General features: G+C 38.4%; 1 protein-coding gene across 1 annotated transcript in view; it reads left to right on the plus strand.

The window, feature by feature from the left end:
- kcnn3 (potassium intermediate/small conductance calcium-activated channel, subfamily N, member 3) overlaps positions 1 to 25,052 on the plus strand; it is a 267,632-nt gene that overhangs the window by 154,984 nt on the left and 87,596 nt on the right. Inside the window, 2 exon segments of the mRNA XM_062029641.1 lie at positions 10,928 to 11,224; positions 16,534 to 16,655. Of these exon segments, the coding sequence (XP_061885625.1) occupies positions 10,928 to 11,224; positions 16,534 to 16,655 (419 nt within the window).

The raw sequence follows: 25,052 nt of genomic DNA on the forward strand, positions 1-25,052 counted from the left end.
CTTTTTTCTGTCGACTACTCCTTCCACATTTTTCAACCCACATCAACCGTTCCACTGTCAAATCATTCCTCTTAATCAGGACAAAAAACAAAGTTGTTTTTTGAACTGTAAAAATTCCCGGTTTCCCCGAAATTCCAGGAATTCCGTAATACCATTTCTCAATGAAAAATGTTACTACTTCAACATTTCTGGACCGATTTTTAAAAAATTCCAACACCAACATTCAAAATATTTAGTGTTTTCAAAAAAATTCCCACTTTTCCCGAAATCCCCAAATTTCCATGAAATTCCCATTGAAAATAATGGGGCCTTTTTTCAAAGTTCCACAACTCCCACATTTTTTATCCGATACAAACCGTTCCAACTTCAAACTGTTCAGCCTATTCAGGAATCGCAGACTTTCCCTTGACAAATCCCCAAAATTCCCAGATTACCCAAAATTCCCAGAATTCCAGGTTTTGCAAGACATTTTTCCCATTCAAAATAATTTGGCCATTTTTCAAACTTCCACCATTTCCACATTCTTTAACCGATTCAAACACATTCCACTCATCCCGGACATTCAAACTATCTTTTTTCCAAGTAAAAAAAAATTCCCTTTTTCCACCCCCTGGGAGGTGAGGGGAGCAGTGAGCAGCAGCGGTGGCCGCGCTCGGGAATCATTTTAGGTGATTTAACCCCCAATTCCAACCCTTGATGCTGATTCCACATTTTTCACCCGATTCAAACCGTTACAGCTTCAAACTGTTCAGCCTATTCGGGAATTGCAGACTTTCCCTTGACAAATTCCAAAAATTCCCAGAATTCCCGTTTTATAAAACCATTTTTTCACCCTTTTTTCTGTCGACTACTCCTTCCACATTTTTCAACCCCACTTCAACCGTTCCACCATCAAATCATTCCTCTTAATTGGGAAAAAAAAACAAAGTTGTTTTTTGAACTGTAAAAATTCCCGGTTTTCCCGAAATTCCAGGAATTCCGTAATACCATTTCTCAATTAAAAATGTTACTACTTCAACATTTCATGACGGATTTAAAAAAAAAAAAATTCCAACACCAACCATTTAAACACATTCGCAACATTCAAAATATTTAGTGTTTTCAAAAAAATTCCCGCTTTTCCCGAAATTCCCAAATTTCCATGAAATTCCCATTGAAAAGAATGGGCCATTTTTCAAAGTTCCACAACTCCCATATTTTTTATCCGATACAAACCGTTCCAACTTCAAACTGTTCAGCCTATTCAGGAATCGCGGACTTTCCCTTGACAAATTCCCAGATTACCCAGAATTCCAGGTTTTGCAGGACATTTTTCCCATTCAAAATAATTTGGCCATTTTTCAAATTCCACCATTTTCACATTTTTAACCGATTCAAACTACTTTCAACACATTCCACTCATCCCGGACATTCAAACTATATTTTTTCCAAGTAAAAAAAAAATTCCCTTTTTCCACCCCCTGGGAGGTGAGGGGAGCAGTGAGCAGCAGCAGTGGCCACGCTCGGGAATCATTTTAGGTGATTTAACCCCCAATTCCAACCCTTGATGCTGATTCCACATTTTTCACCCGATTCAAACCGTTCCAACTTCAAACTGTTCAGCCTATTCGGGAATTGCAGACTTTCCATTGACAAATTCCCAAAATTCCCAGATTTCCCAGAATTCCCGTTTTATAAAACCCTTTTTTTTCACCCTTTTTTCTGTCGACTACTCCTTCCACATTTCTCAACCCACATCAACCGTTCCACCGTCAAATCATTCCTCTTAATCAGGACAAAAAACAAAGTTGTTTTTTGAACTGTAAAAATCCCCGGTTTTCCCGGAATTCCAGGAATTCCGTAATACCATTTCTCAATTAAAAATGTTACTACTTCAACATTTCTTGACCGATTAAAAAAAATTTCAACACGAACACATACGCAACATTCAAAATATTTAGTGTTTTTAAAAAATTCCCGCTTTTCCCGAAATTCCCAAATTTCCATGAAATTCCCATTGAAAATAATGGGGCCTTTTTTCAAAGTTCCACAACTCCCATATTTTTTATCCGATACAAACCGTTCCAACTTCAAACTGTTCAGCCTATTCAGGAATCGCGGAGTTTCCCTTGACAAATTCCCAGATTACCCAGAATTCCAGGTTTTGCAGGACATTTTTCCCATTCAAAATCATTTGGCCATTTTTCAAACCTCCACCATTTTCACATTTTTAACCGATTCAAACTACCTTCAACACATTCCACTCATCCCGGACATTCAAACTATATTTTTTCCAAGTAAAAAAAAAATTCCCTTTTTCCACCCCCTGGGAGGTGAGGGGAGCAGTGAGCAGCAGCGGTGGCCACGCTCGGGAATCATTTTAGGTGATTTAACTCCCAATTCCAACCCTTGATGCTGATTCCACATTTTTCACCCGATTCAAACCGTTCCAACTTCAAACTGTTCAGCCTATTCGGGAATTGCAGACTTTCCCTTGACAAATTCCAAAAATTCCCAGAATTCCCGTTTTATAAAACCCTTTTTTCACCCTTTTTTCTGTCGACTACTCCTTCCACATTTTTCAACCGTTCCACCGTCAAATCATTCCTCTTAATCAGGACAAAAAACGAAGTTGTTTTTTGAACTGTAAAAATTCCCGGTTTTCCCGAAATTCCAGGAATTCCGTCATACCATTTCTCAATTGAAAATGTTACTACTTCAACATTTCTTGACCGATTTAAAAAAAATTCCAACACCAACCATTTAAACACATTCGACAACATTCAAAATATTTAGTGTTTTCAAAAAAATTCCCGCTTTTCCCAAAATTCCCAAATTTCCATGAAATTCCCATTGAAAATAATGTGGCCTTTTTTCAAAGTTCCACAACTCCCACATTTTTTATCCAATACAAACCGTTCCAACTTCAAACTGTTCAGCCTATTCAGGAATCGCGCACTTTCCCTTGACAAATTCCCAGATTACCCAGAATTCCAGGTTTTGCAGGACATTTTTCCCATTCAAAATAATTGGCCATTTTTCAAACTTCCACCATTTCCACATTTTTTAACCGATTCAAACTACCTTCAACACATTCCACTCATCCCGGACATTCAAACTATTTTTTTTCCAAGTAAAAAAAAATTCCCTTTTTCCACCCCCTGGGAGGTGAGGGGAGCAGTGAGCAGCAGCGGTAGCCGCGCTCTGGAATCATTTTAGGTGATTTAACCCCCAATTCCAACCCTTAATGCTGATTCCACATTTTTCACCCGATTCAAACCGTTCCAACTTCAAACTGCTCAGCCTATTCGGGAATTGCAGACTTTCCCTTGACAAATTCCAAAAATTCCCAGATTTCTCAGAATTCCCGTTTTATAAAACCCTTTTTTTTCACCCTTTTTTCTGTCGACTACTCCTTCCACATTTTTCAACCCACTTCAACCGTTCCACCGTCAAATCATTCCTCTTAATCAGGACAAAACACGAAGTTGTTTTTTTAATTGTAAAAATTCCCGTTTTTCCCGAAATTCCAGGAATTCCGTCATACCATTTCCGAAATTAAAAATGTTACTACTTCAACATTTCTCGACCGATTTAAAAAAAAATTCCAACACCAACCATTTAAACACATTCGCAACATTCAAAATATTTAGTGTTTTCTAAAAAATTCCCGCTTTTCCCGAAATTCCCAAATTTCCATGAAATTCCCATTGAAAAGAATGGGCCATTTTTCAAAGTTCCACAACTCCCATATTTTTTATCCGATATAAACCGTTCCAACTTCAAACTGTTCAGCCTATTCAGGAATCGCGGACTTTCCCTTGACAAATTCCCAGATTACCCAGAATTCCAGGTTTTGCAAGACATTTTTCCCATTCAAAATAATTTGGCCATTTTTCAAACTTCCACCATTTCCACATTTTTTAACCGATTCAAACTACTTTTAACACATTCCACTCATCCCGGACATTCAAACTATCTTTTTTCCAAGTAAAAAAAAAAATTCCCTTTTTCCACCCCCTGGGAGGTGAGGGGAGCAGTGAGCAGCAGCGGTGGCCGCGCTCGGGAATCATTTTAGGTGATTTAACCCCCAATTCCAGCCCTTGATGCTGATTCCACATTTTTCACCCGATTCAAACCGTTCCAACTTCAAACTGCTCAGCCTATTCGGGAATTGCAGACTTTCCCTTGACAAATTTCAAAAATTCCCAGATTTCCCAGAATTCCTGTTTTATAAAACCCTTCTTTCACCCTTTTTTCTGTCGACTACTCCTTTCACATTTTTCAACCCACATCAACCGTTCCACCGTCAAATCATTCCTCTTAATCAGGACAAAAAACAAAGTTGTTTTTTGAACTGTAAAAATTCCCGGTTTCCCCGAAATGCCAGGAATTCCGTAATACCATTTCTCAATGAAAAATGTTACTACTTCAACATTTCTGGACCGATTTTTAAAAAATTCCAACACCAACCAACACATTCGCAACATTCAAAATATTTAGTGTTTTCAAAAAAATTCCCGCTTTTCCCGAAATTCCCAAATTTCCATGAAATTCCCATTGAAAAGAATGGGCCATTTTTCAAAGTTCCACAACTCCCATATTTTTTATCCGATATAAACCGTTCCAACTTCAAACTGTTCAGCCTATTCAGGAATCGCGCACTTTCCCTTGACAAATTCCCAGATTACCCAGAATTCCAGGTTTTGCTGGACATTTTTCCCATTCAAAATAATTGGCCATTTTTCAAACTTCCACCATTTCCACATTTTTTAACCGATTCAAACTACCTTCAACACATTCCACTCATCCCGGACATTCAAACTATTTTTTTTCCAAGTAAAAAAAAATTCCCTTTTTCCACCCCCTGGGAGGTGAGGGGAGCAGTGAGCAGCAGCGGTAGCCACGCTCTGGAATCATTTTAGGTGATTTAACCCCCAATTCCAACCCTTAATGCTGATTCCACATTTTTCACCCGATTCAAACCGTTCCAACTTCAAACTGCTCAGCCTATTCGGGAATTGCAGACTTTCCCTTGACAAATTAAAAAAATTCCCAGATTTCTCAGAATTCCCGTTTTATAAAACCCTTTTTTTCACCATTTTTTCTGTCGACTACTCCTTCCACATTTTTCAACCCACATCAACCGTTCCACCGTCAAATCATTCCTCTTAATCAGGACAAGAAACAAAGTTGTTTTTTTAACTGTAAAAATTCCCGGTTTTCCCGAAATTCCAGGAATTCCGTAATACCATTTCTCAATTAAAAATGTTACTACTTCAACATTTCTCGACCGGTTTAAAAAAAATTCCAACACCAACCATTCGCAACATTCAAAATATTTAGTGTTTTCAAAAAAATTCCCGCTTTTCCCGAAATTCCCAAATTTCCATGAATTTTCAAAGTTCCACAACTCCCATATTTTTTAACCGATTCAAACTACTTTCAACACATCCCACTCATCCCGGACATTCAAACTATCTTTTTTCCAAGTAAAAAAAAAATTCCCTTTTTCCACCCCCTGGGAGGTGAGGGGAGCAGTGAGCAACAGCGGTGGCCACGCTCGGGAATCATTTTAGGTGATTTAACCCGCAATTTCCAACCCTTGATGCTGAGTGCCAAACAGGGAGGTAATGGGGTCCCATTTTTATAGTCTTTAGTATGACTCGGCCGGGGTTGGAACTCACGACCTACCGATCTCTGGGCGGAATCTCTAACCACAAGGCCACTGAGCAGGTTAATCACAGAGATAAGTGCATAAGTGTTAAAATAAATAAACAAACTAAATTGTTGTGTGAATGCTCCAAAGTATTCACACATGTGGTTTTCTACACCGAAATTCTTCTATTTATTATTATTCCTCTACTTTTTCTTCTTCTCCAGATTTTGGCACGCTTTACTTTCCACATTTTTCACCAGATTTAAACCGTTCCAACTTCAAACTGTTCAGCGGACTTTCCCTTGACAAATTCCAAAAATTCCCAGATTTCCCAGAATTCCAGGTTTTACAGGACATTTTTCGCATTCAAAATAACTTCCACCATTTCCACATTTTTCAACCGATTCAAACCATTCCACCTTCAACACATTCCACTCATCCCGGACATTCAAACAATCCTTTTTCCTTTTTTTCAAACCCTTTTTTCACCATTTTTTCACCATTTTTTCACAATTTTTTCTGTCGACAACTCCTTCCACATTTTTCAACCCACTTCAACTATTCCACCGTCAAACCATTCCTCTTAATCAGGACAAAAAACAAAGTTGTTTTTTGAACTGTAAAAATTCCCGGTTTTCCCAAATGTCAAAGTCATTTTAGCTCAGGGGGCGCATGGAGGAAAATCTATTCCCGCAAGTGGGTCGGAATGGTAAAATCATGGCATGATAACTTAAAAATAAAGACAACTCCAGGTTGTTTTCTTTGTTTTACTTTGGCCAAAAAAATAGAAAAAGCACATTCTGAAAAACGTACAAATCACTAATAATCCTCTGGACGAAACACTTCGAGTTTGTTGAAAATTCTGAGGAAATTGTTGCAGCTTCAAAAACACGATGAGCTTAGACTTCGTCTCAGAGTATCCACAAAGCCAGGATTAAACTTTAAGTCACAGTCTTTCTGGGATTGGACAAAAACACAACATGTAAACTCTTCTAGGTATCAAATACCTCCTTTGTCATGTCCACGTATCAATCCAGAGCTAACTCAACAAACCGTAAGAAACGGAAGTAAAAACTATTCAAAAGGGTTAAGTTCACTTTTCCTGTGTTTGACATTTTGGGGGGATGAGGGTGCCAAATGACGACGTGTTCGAAGCAGAAGATATAAAACGGCAGGTTTTAAGTTTCATGTGGGTCGAGGAGGAGGAGCCACAGTCCCCCTTTACTGTGTACCTCTTGCTTGGCCCCCGGTATAAACCGTTTGCTTGCCTAACAGAATTGCTATTGTGACATCCAGTGGACACATTTAGAACAGCAGATTCTTTCGTTAAAAAAAGCAGCTCATTTTAATAGTTGTCAAACTCGTCACGCAAGCCGGATAAAACCTGTTGGCGGGCCTGATCCGACATTATTTCCTTATAGGTTGGTGTTTACTTTGATTTACCAGGGCCTAATGTCTGCCACACGCCAAAGACTGGACTAGGGATCGGCCGGTATGTTTTTTTCAGGGCTGATATCGATTATTAATAGTACTCAAGGTGGCCGATAACCGATATTTGGAGCAGATATCACTTGTGAGAGACAAAAAGACATTCTAACATTTATTTTTCATTCTAACGCAGGGGTGTCAAACGTACGGCCCGAGGGCCGGATCAGGCCCGCCAACAGGTTTTATCCGGCCCGCGGGATGAGTTTGCTAAGTATAAAAATTTGCGGAAATTTTTGAATGAAAAAAAACTGTTGTTCTAAATGTGTCCACTAGATGTCGTAATAGCAATTCTTTGTAGATGATGCTACATATGTGGGAAAAAGAAAAAAAAAACACAATCAAACTACATAAATAACATCCTGTAATTTGATTTTTATATTATTTTTTTATCTTGATAGATTGAAAATGAACACCAATGAGTTGACTGATGAACATTATCACATCATTTATTCAGAAAGTATAAATAACGACAAATAAAGATAGAATACTATTAACCGCAACATGTAACATTATGATTTGTACATTTTCAGAATGTGCTTGTTGTATTTTTAAACAAAGAAAACAATCTGAAGTTGTCTTTATTTTTAAGTTATCGTGCCGTGATTTTACCAGTGTGGCCCGCTTGGGAGTAGATTTCAAATGAGTTTGACAAACCTTGTTCTAACATGTAAAAATCGACCTTTTTTTGGGGGGGTGGTGTGGATGGGATATAAACAAAAATATTTTGACATTTAGGGCAGACAATAGATATATGATTTATGGGAATATGATGTAATGGATAGGAATGTCTGATGCTGGATGTCAATAAAAATAAAATGGAAAAAAAAAGAAAAAAAAAAGTAAAAATCGACTCTTTCTTGGTGACTAACAATGCAGCTAATGGGAGCAATCGATTTTACCCCTAAATAACTTTAAAAAATGCATTCAAAAACCGCCAACAATACTTAATTTCCGTACCTTAACCTGTATATTAACCAAGCTGCAGCGTATTCTAAGAGCAAACACGTACTAACACATTTTTTATGTGCTTTCAATTTATTCTATGCAATTTGTGTTCCCTCTTGTTTGGGTGTTTACCTTATTTATTGTAGACTTTTTGTATCTGCACCGCAACCACATGATTTCCCCATTGTGGGATAAATACTCTGTCCTTAAAACACGGTAGAGTTAGATTGTGTTTGACTGTTGAAGGACCAGAATCGCACACACAGCCATTGGAAACCAGCGTTTGATGACGTCATCGTGCGATTTGCATGATCGCTAATGATGCATGTGCATGTTAGTTGTAATTGATGCTGCAGGAGAGAGACATGACATTGTGAGAGAGACAAAAAGTCAGTTAAAAATACACTATATTGCCGAAAGTATTCGGCCACCTGCCTTGACTCGCATATGAACTTGAAGTGCCATCCCATTCCTAACCCGTAGGCTTCAAAATGATGTTGGTCCACCTTTTGCAGCTATTACAGCTTCAACTCTTATGGAAAAGGCTGTCCACAAGGTTGCAGAGTGTGTTTATAGGAATTTTCCACCATTCTTCCAAAAGCACATTGGTGAGGTCACCCACTGATGTTGGTGGAGAAGGCCTGGCTCTCAGTCTCCGTTCTAATTCATCCCCAAAGGTGTTCTATTGGGTTCAGGTCAGGACTCTGTGCAAGCCAGTCAAGTTCATCCACACCAGACTCTGTCACCCATGTTTTTATGGACCTTACTTTGTGCACTGGTGCAAAGTCATGTTGGAAGAGGAAGGGGCCCGCTCCAAACTGTTCCCACAAGGTTGGGAGCATGGAATTGTCCAAAATGTTTTGGTATCCTGGAGCATTCCAAGTTCCTGTCGTTGGAACTAGGGGGGCAAGCCCAACTCCTGGAAAAACAACGCCACACCATAATTCCTCCTCCACCCTATCTGTCAGTTTACTTGGCCTACCACTTTGTGGTTGAGTTGCTGTTGTTCCCAAACTCTTCCATTTTCTTATAATAAAGCCGACAGTTGACTTTGGAATATTTAGGAGCGAGGAAATTTCACGACCGGATTTGTTGCACAGGTGGCATCCTATGACAGTTCCACGCTGGAAATCACTGAGAGCGGCCCATTCTTTCCATTGGGGCGGCATAGCGCGGTTGGTAGAGTGGCCGTGCCAGCAACTTGAGGGTTCCAGGTTCGATCCCCGCTTCCGCCATCCTAGTCACTGCCGTTGTGTCCTTGGGCAAGACAGTTTACCCACCTACTCCCAGTGCCACCCACACTGGTTTAAATGTAACTTAGATATTGGGTTTCACTATGTATAGCGCTTTGAGTCACTAGAGAAAAAGCGCTGTATAAATATAATTCAATTCACATTCTTTCACAAATGCTTGTAGAAACAGTCTCCATGCCTAAGTGCTTGTTTTTATACACCAGGCCAAGAGATTAGGACACCTTATTCTCATCATTTGGATGGGTGGCCTAATACTTTTGGCAATATACTGTATATATATATATATATATATATATATATATATATATATATATATATATATATATATATATATATATATATATATATATATATATATATACACTACCGTTCAAAAGTTTGGGGTCACCCAAACAATTTTGTGGAATAGCCTTCATTTCTAAGAACAAGAATAGACTGTCGAGTTTCAGATGAAAGTTCTCTTTTTCTGGCCATTTTGAGCGTTTAATTGACCCCACAAATGTGATGCTCCAGAAACTAAATCTGCAAAGGAAGGTCAGTTTTGTAGCTTCTGTAACGAGCTAAACGGTTTTCAGATGTGTGAACATGATTGCACAAGGGTTTTCTAATCATCAATTAGCCTTCTGAGCCAATGAGCAAACGCATTTTACCATTAGAACACTGGAGTGATAGTTGCTGGAAATGGGCCTCTATACACTTATGTAGATATTGCACCAAAAACCAGACATTTGCAGCTCGAATACTCATTTACCACATTAGCAATGTATAGATTGTATTTCTTTAAAGTTAAGACTAGTTTAAAGTTATCTTTATTGAAAAGTACAGTGCTTTTCCTTCAAAAATAAGGACATTTCAATGTGACCCCAAACTTTTGAACGGTAGTGTGTATATATATATATATATATATATATATATATATATATATATATATATATATCAATAGAGAGACAAAGTCGCCAACACTGACTCTTCTTGCTACTTCATCTTATTCTCTGGCAGACGAATATGAGGTATGTTAAAAAGCGGAGAGTCACGATATGGACAGAGAGTCCCATTATAAAGTGTTTATTCATGTCCAAATATATATGTGGTGGGCTGCCCTCCTCTCCCCCATTGTCAACCCTAATTCCCGTCATTTCCAGTTGGAAATCCAAACTGTTTGTGTTGAAATTTGAAGTTTGCGTCTCTATATTTATCCCCTGGCGCGTCTCTTTCCGCCGCCTTCCCCTCTCATCAGCACCTCCCTGTAATGAAACCTTTTCCCTGCAGCAGCGACTCTCACAACAGCATCAAGACGAACGCCGCAATTAGCCACAGAAAACATCCAGGGGGGAGGACAGCAATTAGTCCGGGCGCTCATGGCGCTCCCTTTCAGGGAGTACCGAGATTAGGATCGCTTGTTGTTGTTTTATCTGCCTAACAGCCACGGTGACTTTGCAAGGCTCGGGAGCACAAGAGCCGAGCTAATGAGCCCGCACTGAGGCTGAATGGACCATGATTAAGAAGCATTTACCCCGTCAAAAATAGCACCCGGTTCCTTAAATCATCCATCATGTGTACTGACTGATAATCGGACTCCTCTTCTCGCTCCGTCTTTCCGCAGCTGTTTGTCATCGACAACGGCGCCGACGACTGGCGCATCGCCATGACGATGGAGAGGGTCCTGCTCATCTCCCTGGAGCTGCTGGTGTCCGCCGTGCACCCGGTGCCCGGGGACTTTAAGTTCCAGTGGCGGGCGCGGCTGGCCTTCTCCTACGCGCCGTCGCAGGCCGAGGCGGACCTGGACATGGTGCTGAGCGTGCCCATGTTCCTGCGCCTCTACCTCATCGCCAGGGTCATGCTCCTGCACAGCAAACTCTTCACCGACGCCTCGTCCAGGAGTATAGGGGCGCTAAATAAGGTCAGGCCTCTTTCCGGGGGAGGAATTGATGTGGTCAAGGGCTCTTGAGTTCAAATGAGATCTGTGTTTTCTTGCTCGGGATTTACAATTCTTCCCTTTGCGGCGCACAGGAGACTTAAGCTGCGGTGAATCCTTCATAGCACAGTAGGTTGTGAGCGCGTGAGATGGAAACACGAGATGACCGTATTTTCCGGACTAGAGAGCGCACCGGTAAAATAACCACACCCACTAAATTTTGGAAGAAAAACTTTTTTTTTCAATATACCGTATTTTCCAGACTATAGAGCGCATCGGTAAATTAGCCGCACCCACTAAATTTTGGAAGAATTATAATTTTTTTAATATACCATGATGTCCGGACTATAGAGTAAATTAGCCGCACCCACTAAATTTTGGAATCTTTTTTTTTTTTTTAATATACCATATTGTCCGGACTATAGAGTGCACCGGTAAATTAGCCGCACCCACTAAATTTTGGAAGAAAAACATTTTTTTCAATTTACCATATTTTCCGGACTGTAAATTTTCCGGACTGTTTTCTTCTAAATTTTAGAAGAAAACTAAAAAATTTTCAATATACCGTATTTTCCGGACTATAGAGCGCACGAGTAAATTAGCCGCACCCACTAAATTTTGGAAGTAAAAAAAAAAAAAATTTCAATTTACCGTATTTTCTGGACTATAGAGCGCACCCACTTAATTTTGGAAGAAAACAAATATTTTTCAATATACCGTATTTGCTGGACTATAGAGCGCACCAGTAAATTAGCCGCACCCACTAAATTTTGGAAGACATTTTTTTTTTTCAATTTACCGTGTTTTTCGGACTATAGAGCACACCAGTAAATTAGCCACACCCACTAAATTTTGGAAGAAATTTTTTTTTTTTCAATATACCGTATTTTCCGTACTATAGGGCGCACCAGTAAATTAGCCACACCCACTACATTTTGGAAGAAAAAAAATATTTTTCAATATACCGTATTTTCCGGACTATAGAGCGCACCAGTAAATTAGCCGCACCCACTAAATTTTGGAACAATTATTATTTTTTTAATATACCATATTGTCCGGACTATAGAGCGCACCGGTAAATTAACCGCACCCACGAAATTTTGGAAGAAAAAATATTTTTCAATATACCGTATTTTCCGGACTATAGAGCGCACCAGTAAATTAGCCGCACCCACGAAATTTTGGAAGAAAAAAAAAAATTCAATATACCATATTTTCCGGACTATAGAGCGGACCGGTAAATTAGCCGCACCCACAAAATTTTGGAAGAAAATAAAAAGTTTTTCAATATCTTAGCCGCACCGGAATATAAACTGCAGATACCGTATATTCCGGACTATAAGGCGCACTTAAAATCCTTTTTTTTCATCTAAACTGGACAGTGCACCTATTTTCTGAACTATAGAGCGCACCGGTAAATTAGCCGCACCCACTAAATTTTGGAAGAAAAAAAAAAAAATTCAATATACCGTATTTTCCGGACTAGAGAGCGCACCGATAAATTAGCCGCACCCACTAAATTTTGGAAGAAATTTTTTTTTCTCCGATATACCGTATTTTCCGCACTATAGAGCGTACCGGTAAATTAGCCGCACCCACAACATTTTGGAAGAATTATTTTTTTAATTTATATACCATATTGTCCGGACTATAGAGAGCACCGGTAAATTAGCCGCACCCACTTAATTTTGGAAGAAAAAAATAAAATTCAATATGCCATATTTTCCAGACTGTAGAGTGCACCGGTAAATTAGCCGCACCCACTAAATTTTGGAAGAAATTTTTTTTTCTTCGATATACCGTATTTTCCAGACTATAGAGCGCACCGGTAAATTAGCCGCACCCACTAAATTTTGGAAGAAATTTTTTTTTCTTCGATATACCGTATTTTCCAGACTATAGAGCGCACCGGTAAATTAGCCGCACCCACTAAATTTTGGAATAATTTTTTTTTTTTTAATATACCATAATGTCCGGACTATAGAGCGCACCGCTAAATAGCCGCACCCACTAAATTTTGGAATAATTTTTTTTTTGTTGTAATATACCATATTGTCCGGACTATAGAGCGCACCTACTAAATTTTGGAAGAAAAACATTTTTTTCAATTCACCGTATTTTCCGGACTGTAAATAAGCCACACCCACTAAATTTTAGAAGAAAACAAAAATGTTTTCAATATACCGTATTTTCCGGACTATAGAGCGCACCAGTAAATTAGCCGCACCCACAAAATTTTGGAAGAAAATTTTTTTTTTCAATTTACCGTATTTTCTGGACTAAATTAGCCGTACCCACTTAATTTTGGAAGAAAAAAAATATTTTTCAATATTCCGTATTTGCTGGACTATAGAGCGCACCAGTAAATTAGCCCCACCCATTACATTTTGGAAGAAAAAAAATATTTTTCAATATACCGTATTTTCCGGACTATAGAGCGCACCAGTAAATTAGCCGCACCCACTAAATTTTGGAAGAAAAACATTTTTTTCAATTTACCGTATTTTCCGGACTGTAGAGCAGTACCCACTAAATTTTGGAAGAAAAAAAATATTTTTCAATATACCGTATTTTCTGGACTGTAGAGCGCACCGGTAAATTAGCCGCACCCACTAAATTTTGGAATAATTCTTTTTTTTTATATATACCATATTGTCCGGACTATAGAACGCACCGGTAAATTAGCCGCACCCACAAAATTTTGGAAGAAAATTGTTTTTTTTCAATATTCCGTATTTTTCAGACTGTAAACCACTAAATTTTGGAAGAAAAAAAAAAGTTCAATATACCGTATTTTCCGGACTGGAGAGCGCACACCGGTAAATTAGCCGCACCCACTAAATTTTGGAAGAAAAACATGTTTTTTCAATATACCGTATTTTCTGGACTATAGAGCGCACCGGTAAATTAGCCGCACCCACAAACATTTTGGAAGAATTATTTTTGTTTTTACTATACCATATTGTCCGGACTATAGAGCGCACCGGTAAATTAGCCGCACCCACTAAATTTTGGAAGAAAAAAAATGTTTTCAATATACCATATTTTCCAGACTATAGAGCGCACACCGGTAAATTAGCCGCACCCACTAAATTTTGGAAGAAAAACTTTTTTTTTCAATATTCTGTATTTTCCGGACTGTAGAGCCGCACCCACTAAATTTTGGAAGAAAAAAAATGTTTTCAATATACCATATTTTCCAGACTATAGAGCGCACCGGTAAATTAGCCGCACCCACTAAATTTTGGAAGAAAAAAAATGTTTTCAATATACCATATTTTCCAGACTATAGAGCGCACACCGGTAAATTAGCCGCACCCACTAAATTTTGGAAGAAAAACTTTTTTTTTCAATATACCGTATTTTCCGGACTGTAGAGCGCACCAGTAAATTAGCCGCACCCACTAAATTTTGGAAGAAAAACATTTTTTTCAATTTACCGTATTTTCCGGACTATAGAGCGCACCGGTAAATTAGCCGCACCCACTAAATTTTGGAAGAAAACATTTTTTTTTCAATATACCGTATTTTCTGGACTGTCGAGCGCACCGGTAAATTAGCCGCACCCACTAAATTTTGGAATAATTCTTTTTTTTTTATATATACCATATTGTCCAGACTATAGAGCGCACCGGTAAATTAGCCGCACCCACAAAATTTTGGAAGAAAAACTTTTTTTTTCAATATACCGTATTTTCCGGACTATAGAGCGCATCGGTAAATTAGCCGCACCCACTAAATTTTGGAAGAAAAAAAATATCTTTCAATATACCATATTTTCCGGACTATAGAGCGGACCGGTAAATTAGCCGCACCCACTAAATTTTGGAAGAAACTTTTTTTTTCTCAATATACCGTATTTTCCGGACTATATATAGCGCACACCGTTAAATTAGCCGCACCCACTAAATTTTGGAAGAATTCTTCTTTTTTTTTTAATATACCATATTGTCCAGATTATAGAGCGCACCGGTAAATTAACCGCACCCACTAAATTTTGGAAGAAAAAACTAATTTTTCAATATACCATATTTTCCGGACTATAGAGCGCACCGGTAAATTAGACGCACCCACTAAATTTTGGAAGAAAAAAATATTTTTCAATATACCGTATTTTCCAGACTATAGAGCACACCAGTAAATTAGCCGCACCCACTAAATTTTGGAAGAAAACATTTTTTTTTAATATACTGTATTTTCCGGACTGTAGAGCACACCGATAAATTAACTGCACCCACTACATTTTGGAAGAAAAAAATATTTTTCAATATACCGTATTTTCCGGACTATAGAGCGCTCCGGTAAATTAGCCACACCCACTAAATTTTGGAAGAATTCTTTTTTTTTTAATACACCATATTGTCTGGACTATAGAGTTAGCCGCACCCACTAGATTTTGGAAGAGAAAAAAAAAGTTCAATATACCGTATTTTCCGGACTATAGAGCACACCGGTAAATTAACCGCACCCACTAAATTTTGGAAGAAAAAAATTTGTTTTCAATAAACCGTATTTTCCGGACTATAGAGCGCACCGGTAAATTAACCACACCTACTACATTTTGGAAGAAAAAAAATATTTTTCAATATACCGTATTTTCCGGACTATAGAGGGCACCGGTAAATTAGGCGCACCCACAAAATTCCGGAAGAAAACATTTTTTTTCAATATATTAGCCGCACCGGATTATAAACCGCACCGGTTTAAGCTGCAGATACCGTGTTTTCCAGACTATAAGGCGCGCTTAAAATAATTTTTTTCCTCAAAACTCGACAGTGCGCCTTATAACCCGGTGCGCCTAATGTACAAAATAATTCTGGTTTTGCTTACCGACCTCGAAGCAATTTTATTTGGTACATGGTGTAATGATAAGTGTGACCAGTAGATGGCAGTCAAACATAAGAGATATGTGTAAAGTTAAAGTACCACTGATAGTCACACACACACACTAGGTGTGGTGAAATTACTCTCTGATTTTGACCCATCGGCTTGTTCCACCCCCTGGGAGGTGAGGGGAGCAGTGAGCAGCAGCGGTGGCCGCGCTCGGGAATCATTTTTGGTGATTTAACCCCCAATTCCAACCCTTGATGCAGGGAGGTAATGGGTTCCATTTTTATAGTCTTTGGTATGACTCAGCCGGGGGTTTGAACTCACGACCTACCGATCTCAGGGCGGACACTCAGGTGTATTCTGTTTTTGGGGTCTTGATGTCATTCTGTGCAATTATAAAGGTTACCGTCCCAACTCTGATCTTTTTGTCCACAAGTGAACAAATGATGAAATGTGTGTTGCAGGTGCATTTCAACACGCGCTTTGTGATGAAAACCCTCATGACCATCTGCCCCGGGACGGTGCTGCTGGTCTTCAGCATCTCTCTGTGGATCATCGCCGCCTGGACCGTGCGAGTGTGCGAGAGGTCAGTGTGGCGACACGCAACAGGGCCATAAGGCGATTGATTGGCACGGTTATTTTCTTTTCTTTATTTATTTCAGGCAATGACATGAACAAATAATAATTAATAAAAAAAGTACAAAGTTGACAACACATAATAATATAAATTAATGTAGTGCAAAAGGTAATGTATAGTATGTAATGTATGATTGTCCAGTTTTGCCTGAAAGGGAGTGGGAAGAAGATAACTTATTTAATTTATTTAAAGGGGAACCAAATTTTTTTTTGTGGAATTCTGCCGATCATTTACAATCCTGATGTAGGGCAAGACAAACTTGATATTCGTCTAATAAAAGTCAAATTGGCCTTTAAGAAAAAAATGCAAAGGTATTTAGCGGAATGGAAATGACCATAGTTGAAGGAATAACCTTAAACCAAAATAATTTTGTGTAATTTCATGTTATTTTATACCTGTGCTGATTTTTCATGTTGATTGGTGCAATCAAATCCTTATTTTTCTTTTTTTTAACATGTTATACATTTGATGATATTGATGAACTATAATGTGAACTCATGTAATTAAAGTTCAAGTACCACTGATAGTCACACACACACTAGGTGTGGTGAAATTACCCTCTGCATTTGACCCATCCCCTTGTTCCACCCCCCTGGGAGGTGAGGGGAGCAGTGAGCAGCAGCGTTGGCCGCGCTCAGGAATCATTTTTGGTTATTCAACCCCCAATTCCAACCCTTGATGCTGAGTGCCAAGCAGGGAGGTAATGGCTCCCATTTTTTTGTAGTCTTTGGTATGACTCGGCCGGGGTTTGAACTCGCAACCTCCCAGTCTCGAGCTGGTAAATATCCCTGATTAGCACTCCAACAAGTCAATAACATCAACAAAGCTCACCTTTTGTGCGTTCACGCACAGCATAAAACGTTTGGTGGACAAAATGAGACAAAGAAGGAGAAAGTTGTACATGTAAACAAACTAAGGTGAGTTCAAGGTCCGCCGAAATTAGTAGGGCAAAACGGTGTTCGCCAAAGACTCTCATCAGTGAAGCGTGTTTAATACAAACAGTGGGATTTCTAACAATTAGGAAGGTTTCTGTCATGTTTGTTCTCCTACAGAAACCATATTAAAACAAAAAATATATTTTTATGCCAAGCAGGGAGGTATTTTTATAGTCTTTATAGTCTTTTTATAGGGGTTTGAACTCACGACCTACCGATCTCAGGGCAGACACTCTGACCACAAGGCCACTGAGCAGGGAATAGCGAAAGATGTGACGCCTCCGTAAAATGAATACGCCGCCGTATGCTTAAAATGACCAAAATATGTACATTTTACATGTTATTATGAATGTGCTTGTTACTACATTACAAATATACTGTACGTAAAATGTTGATGGAGGTTTTTTGGATTTATAGGAGTAAAGCCCATTATCTCCATTGTTAGCTGACTCTTGCTAGCGTTTATTTACGAGTTAGAATGCATAAAAAAAACATGTGTTCTTGTCTTACATAAGAATAGTGAATGATTGAAATGAACCCCCCCCCCCCCCCCCAAAAAATTCAATTCCCCTTTAAAAGTGTGTTTATTTTCCATAATGATGCAATTCTTCAGAAATGACTGTGCTGAGACCCCATTCGACTATTTGGACTCCTGAAGTACTTTATATATAAATGGGCTTTTAAAATGCAGGAATATGTGAAGGGGACATATTCTGCATATGCCATACTGGTGCCGGGGGCATGATTTGGTCGAGTTGATGCGGCGACCTTGTGGCGGTTGCAATCAATGGTTGTTTAATTTGGGGGAAAATACATAAAAAATACAAAATACATAAAGGTACTCTTAACTAAAGCTCACCAGGATGCAGTGAAATGAAAAGGGGGTAAGAAAAAAAAAAAAACAGCATAAAGATGACCACGCATTGTAGAAGGTGTAACAAACAATGCTGCGCAAACCAGAAAAAAATTGCCTCAGGTGCAACATGGAAAGTTAAAATGCCAAAATAAAAGTCCCAAACAGGAAACAAATGAAAATCTAAGCCATGAATTCAACCAGCCAGTGCTTAAAGCCTGCCTCTAAAAAATTACCTACAATGATTTCAATCTACATTTAATCACTTCTTTGAGTCCACAGTCCCTTTTATAACCTTTTTTATTTATATATATATATATATATTTTGTAGTCTGTCTGCAAGATATTAGATTCAGGAGGTTTTCCCAAATTGCTAATTAAACCACATCTTACCGTCTCGAAAAATATCATAACTTATATTTAAAACATGTACACTGTTTAAATGTGTGTGTGTGCGTGCGTGCGCGCGTGCGTGTGGGTAGGGTGAAGTATTATTTTCATTAAATCTTGGCATGTGCATCATAACACATACAGTCGTGGTCAAAAGTTTACATACACTTGTAAAGAACATAATGTCGTGGCTGTCTTGAGTTTCCAATCATTTCTACACTGCAAAAAGTCAGTGTTCAAAATCAAGAAAAAAAAATACAAAAATGAGGGGTATTTTATTTGAACTAAGCAAAATGATCTGCCAATAGAACAAGAACATTCGGCTTGTCAACACTTTCCAAAACAAGTAAAATTAGCTAACCTCAATGAACCCAAAAATAGCTTAAAATAAGTATATTCTCACTAATAACAAGTGCACTTTTCTTGGTAGAAAAAAAAGAGACCTTTTTGCTGAATATGTTGAAAAATATTCTTAAATAAGGTAAATGCTAGTGCCATTATCTTGACATAATGATATGCGCTCGGCATTACATTTCTTGAAACCAGCAAATTTATAGTAAAAACGAATTTATTGTTCTTAATGGAAAGGCAACAAGGCAACCGCTTGTTACTCTCGGGGTCTCCTAGCCGCTCAGGCAAATCATATGGTCTAAAACTACATTTTTCCATCGATAACATGACATCATCACGCCAAGTGCGTGCTCTTTCAGTCAATTAGTGCACATATATACAGCTCAGCCTCCGGTCAAAATTTGTTTAGTTGTAATTTTGAGGAATTTATCTAAATGTGCATGAACTATTTCTGTTCAAAATTATTTGAAATGTTAAATGTTTAAATATTAACTGTCAGTTTACTGTACTGTGCCAACTGTACTACTATATGAGTACGTGTTTTCTATTGTTTCATTGAAAATAAAACAGCAAAGTCCATTTGGCTGTCATCTGTTTTAATTATGAGACACAATTGTATCAAAATCATGATTTATTTTTTTTATGCTTGAAATAAGAAATTATTACTTTAAAAAAAGTAGTTTTATACTTGTGAGTGTTGATGACACAGCTTTGCAACAGTTGATATTCTAGTTTCAAGCATATTTTACTCAATATAGGTCATCAAATCTCAGCAACAAGCTGTAATATCTTACTGAGATCATTTAGGACCAAAACCCTTAAAACAAGTAAAAGACTCTAACATAAAATCTGCTTAGTGAGATGAATTATCTTATCAGACAGAAAATAAGCAAATATCACCCTTATTTGAGATATTTCATCTTACTTAGATTTCAGTTTTTGCAGTGTACAACTCTTATTTTTTTGTGATAGAGTGATTGGAGCACATACTTGTTGGTCACAAAAAAAACATTCATGAAGTTTGGATCTTTTATGAATTTATTATGGGTCTACTGAAAATGTGAGCAAATGTGCTGGGTCAAAAGTATACATACAGCAATGTTAATATTTGCTTACATGTCCCTTGGCAAGTTTCACTGCAATAAAGCGCTTTTGGTAGCCATCCACAAGCTTCTGCTTGAATTTTTGACCACTCCTCTTGACAAAATTGGTGCAGTTCAGCCAAATTTGTTGGTTTTCTGACATGGACTTGTTTCTTCAGCATTGTCCACACGTTAAAGTCAGGACTTTGGGAAGGCCATTCTAAAACCTTCATTCTAGCCATTTCTTTACCACTTTTGACGTGTGTTAGGGGTCATTGTCCTGTTGGAACACCCAACCGTGCCCAAGACCCAACCTCCGGGCTGATGATTTTAGGTTGTCCTGAAGAATTTGGAGGTAATCCTCCTTTTTCATTGTCCCATTTACTCTCTGTAAAGCACCAGTTCCATTGGCACCAAAACAGGCCCAGAGCATAATACTACCACCACCATGCTTGACGGTAGGGATGGTGTTCCTGGGATTAAAGGCCTCACCTTTTCTCCTCCAAACATATTGTGGCCAAACAGCTCACTTTGTGTTTCATCTGACATCACATGGACAAAGATAAGACCTTCTGGAGGAAAGTTCTGTGGTCAGATGAAACAAAAATGGAGCTGTTTGGCCACAATACCCAGCAATATGTATGTATATATGGCAGTGGTTCTTAACCTGGGTTCCATCGAACCCTAGGGGTTCGGTGAGTCGGCCTCAGGGGTTCGGCGGAGGTCAAGACACACCCGACTCATCGTGTAAATAAAAACTTCTCCCTATCGGCGTATTACGGATACGACAACAGCAGAAGTCACACTGATTTGCAGGTGTGTAATTTGTTGTGAGTTTATGCACTGTGTTGGTTTTGTTGTTTGAACAAGGTGATGTTCATGCACGGTTCTTTTTGTGCACCAGTAAAAAAAAAAAAAACATGCTAACACTTTAGTATGGGGAACATATTCACCATTAATTAGTTGCTTATTAACATGCAAATTAGTAACATATTGGCTCTTAACTAGTCATTATTAAGTACTTATTAATGCCTTATTCGGCATGGCCTTATTATAACCCTAACCCTCTAAACCTCTAACCCTGACCCTCTAACCCTAACCAAATAACTCTAAATCAGTGGTTCTTAACCTGGGTTCAATCGAACCCTAGGGGTTCGGTGAGTCGGCCTCAGGGGATCCGCAGAGCCTCCGCTGCGGAGGTCAAGACACACCCGACTCATCGTGTAAACAAAAACTTCTCCTTGTCGGCGTATTACGGATACCCCCAAACAATGTTCCCTGTAATTTTCCATATGTGTGAGCAAACGCAAAAACTCCTTGAGCATTCAGTGGAGCGCATTTAAGCGACGTCAGACCTGCAGCACACCTGTCCAAAACCTGACTAAATAACAAGTTCAATGTTTTATTATTATAATCAAACGACAACAGTCATTTCCATGAGATTATTTTCTAATATAAGTGTTTAGGCCCACTTACAATGACTATAACATATTGTTTTTCATGAGCTGTGTACTAGTATTATATGTCTGGGTGGGGGTCCTGCTTTGGAAATAATGTGTACCCCTTTCAGGTATCGCATTTAGTTCCCACTAAAACATTCACATGTTGCACAATGAGATGTAAACATGGGATCATGTGTACATTCCTGCAACATTCTGTTTGTAAAATATATCTTCATTAGTATTTCTTTAATATAATAAATCATTTTATGATTACGGTTCGGGTTCGGTGAATGCGCATATGAAACTGGTGGGGTTCGGTACCTCCAACAAGGTTAAGAACCACTGCTCTAAATTAAGTCTTTATTACTTAGAATATGTTCCCCATACTAAAGTGTTACCAAAAACATATAACTTTGTCTTGAATTTGAAAAAAAAAAAACATTTTATTTTTCACTAAAGAAGGGTTTGGTGAATGCGCATATGAAACTGGTGGGGTTCGGTACCTCCAACAAGGTGAAGAACCACTGATATATGGTAATTCATTAGTATCGTGGTACTATACCGGGGGTCGGCAACCCGCGGCTCTAGAGCCGCATGCGGCTCTTTAGCGCCGCCCTAGTGGCTCTCTGGAGATTTTTCAAAAATGTATGAAGAATGGAAAAAGATGAGGGGAAAAAAATCTATTTTTTTGTTTTAGTATGGTTTCTATAGGAGGACAAACATGACACAAACCTCCCTAATTGTTATAAATCACACTGTTTATATTAAACATGCTTCACTGATTCGAGTATTTGGCGAGCGCCCTTTTGTCCTACTTATTTTGTCGGTCCTTGAACTCACTGTATAGTTTGTTTACATGTATAGCTTTCTCTGACTTTCTAGGACGTGTTTTATGCCACTTTTTCCGTCTCATTTTGTCCACCACACTTTTAACGTTGTGCATGAGTGCACAAAGGTGAGTTTTGTTGATGTTATTGACTTGTGTGGAGTGCTAATCAGACATATTTGGTCACTGCATGACTGCAAGCTAATCCATGCTAACATGCTATTTAGGCTAGCGATATGTACATATTGCATCATTATGCCTCATTTGTAGGTATATTTGAGGTCATTTAGTTTCCTTTAAGTCCTCTTAATTACATTTATATCTCATGACACATGTAATATGGCTTTTAATTTTTTGCGGCTCCAGACAGATTTTTTGTATTTTTGGTCCAATATGGCTCTTTCAACATTTTGGGTTGCCGACCTCTGTACTATACTAATACCGGTATACCGTACAACCCTAATATACATAATATATATATGGTCAGTTACTTTACAGCAGGGGTGTCCAAAGTGCGGCCCGGGGGCCATTTGCAACTAATTGTTTACCGGCCCGCCACACATTCTGGAAATGCTATTGCAAAAATAAAAAAATAAAACATTAAAAAAAGTGGAATGAGGTGAAATCTAACTAGACAAAGTTGCAATGTTGACACAAAGCTGCCATGTAGGCAGTTTTTTTTTCTTTTCCATCCATCCATTTTCTACTGCTTGTCCCTTTTGGGGTCGCGGGGGGTGCTGGAGCCTATCTCAGCTGCATTCGGGCGGAAAGCGGGGTACACCCTGGACAAGTCTTTGTCTATCTTTATTTTTCTTTTTTTGCCGTTGCTAAAAAAAAACAACCAAAAAAACAATGTTATAATGAATTATTGACCTATTCAAAGCTCCAATTATTTCAAATATTTCACTTTAAAATGTTTTATGTGGGAAATATTGCATATATTGTGTGGTTGCCATACAAAAACGCCAACGTTTTATTTGACAGAAGAGCATAAAACAAACAAAATAATAGTTCAAACGTAAAATCGACAGATGTATCTGAAGTTGATCTCGTCACTTAAGTGTTGAAAATTAAATTTAAAAAAACGAATAAAATGTATCACTTTATGAGTGGGGCACCTTTTGGATCCCAAATATATTTAATGGGATTTTATTTATCTTTTCACTGTGATTACTCAAAAATAATAATGAATTAAAATCAATGGTGTTCTGCATTATTGATCTTTTTAAGGCTCTAATTACTTCACATCAAACATTGCTTTCTGAATGTTTTGGGCAGTGGGGGAAATGCTGCATATTTCAGTTTTATTATAAAAAACTAAGTTGTCTTTGACAGAAAAGGCATAAAACCTTTTATTTTTTTATTTATATCAACCTTAAGTTGATATACTGTAGATCAGTGGTCCCCAACCACCGGGCCGCGACCCGGTACCGGTCCGCGGACCGATTGGTACCGGGCCGCACAAGAAATTAAAAAAAAAAAAAAAATTTTTTTAAATGTTTTTATTAAATCAACATAAAAAACACAATATATACATGATATATCAATATAGATCAATACAGTCTGCAGGGATACAGTCCGTAAGCACACATGATTGTATTTCTTTATGAAAAAAATTTAAAAAAATAAAAATTAAATTTCACCCCCCTCCCGCCCCCCCCGGTCCGTGGGACAAATTTTCAATCGTTGACCGGTCCGCAGCTACAAAAAGGTTGGGGACCACTGCTGTAGATATTTACTGTAAGCGTTAAATTAAAAAAAGATAATAATAATTTGACTTGTTTTTAGCATTTTAATGACTTAGAGCCTTTATGGTCCCCGGGAGCCCTAAATGTTAAAAAAAACAAATAAAATCCATATATTTTGTTATGGTTTGAAAATGAAACATATCAAAATGGCCCACGCATGCTTAAATTTTTCCGTGTGCGGCCCTCAGTGGAAAAAGTTTGGACACCCCTGCTTTACAGGCTTTTGGCCCTCTAACAACATTTTTTTTAGCCCAATGCGGGCCCCCAAGTCAAAAAGTTTGGGCACCCCTGATATATAACGCATACTGTAGCTGCAGCTCTATGACTTCCAATATCCACGCTACACTGTTACCATAGCAACAGACCTGGTCCAGATCAGATTGTCACCAAAAAAAAAAAAAAAAGGGATCGGTACACGCGCAGCACGTTATGTAAATGTTTGAACGTGTGCCACACAAACTCGTTCTGCTCCATGACAAAGTCGCCGGGTTTGACACGCGAGTCTGTGCCCTTCCCTTGGCTTGCGGAGGGAAGAGAATGCCAATTAAACTTGGATGCCAACCAAACGAGGGCTTCCCACCAGCAGGGCACTTATGCATTTAAATAAGCTTATTAACCACAGGATAATTTCCCATATTGCCTAGTGGTTGTCTCAGAAGTAGATAAACAAAGAGACGCTACACTACTAAATCTGACTACAAACAACTGATGAAAAATAC

Source organism: Entelurus aequoreus, linkage group LG20 (genome assembly GCF_033978785.1).
Source record: "Entelurus aequoreus isolate RoL-2023_Sb linkage group LG20, RoL_Eaeq_v1.1, whole genome shotgun sequence".
In the NCBI taxonomy this organism is placed as follows: domain Eukaryota; kingdom Metazoa; phylum Chordata; class Actinopteri; order Syngnathiformes; family Syngnathidae; genus Entelurus; species Entelurus aequoreus.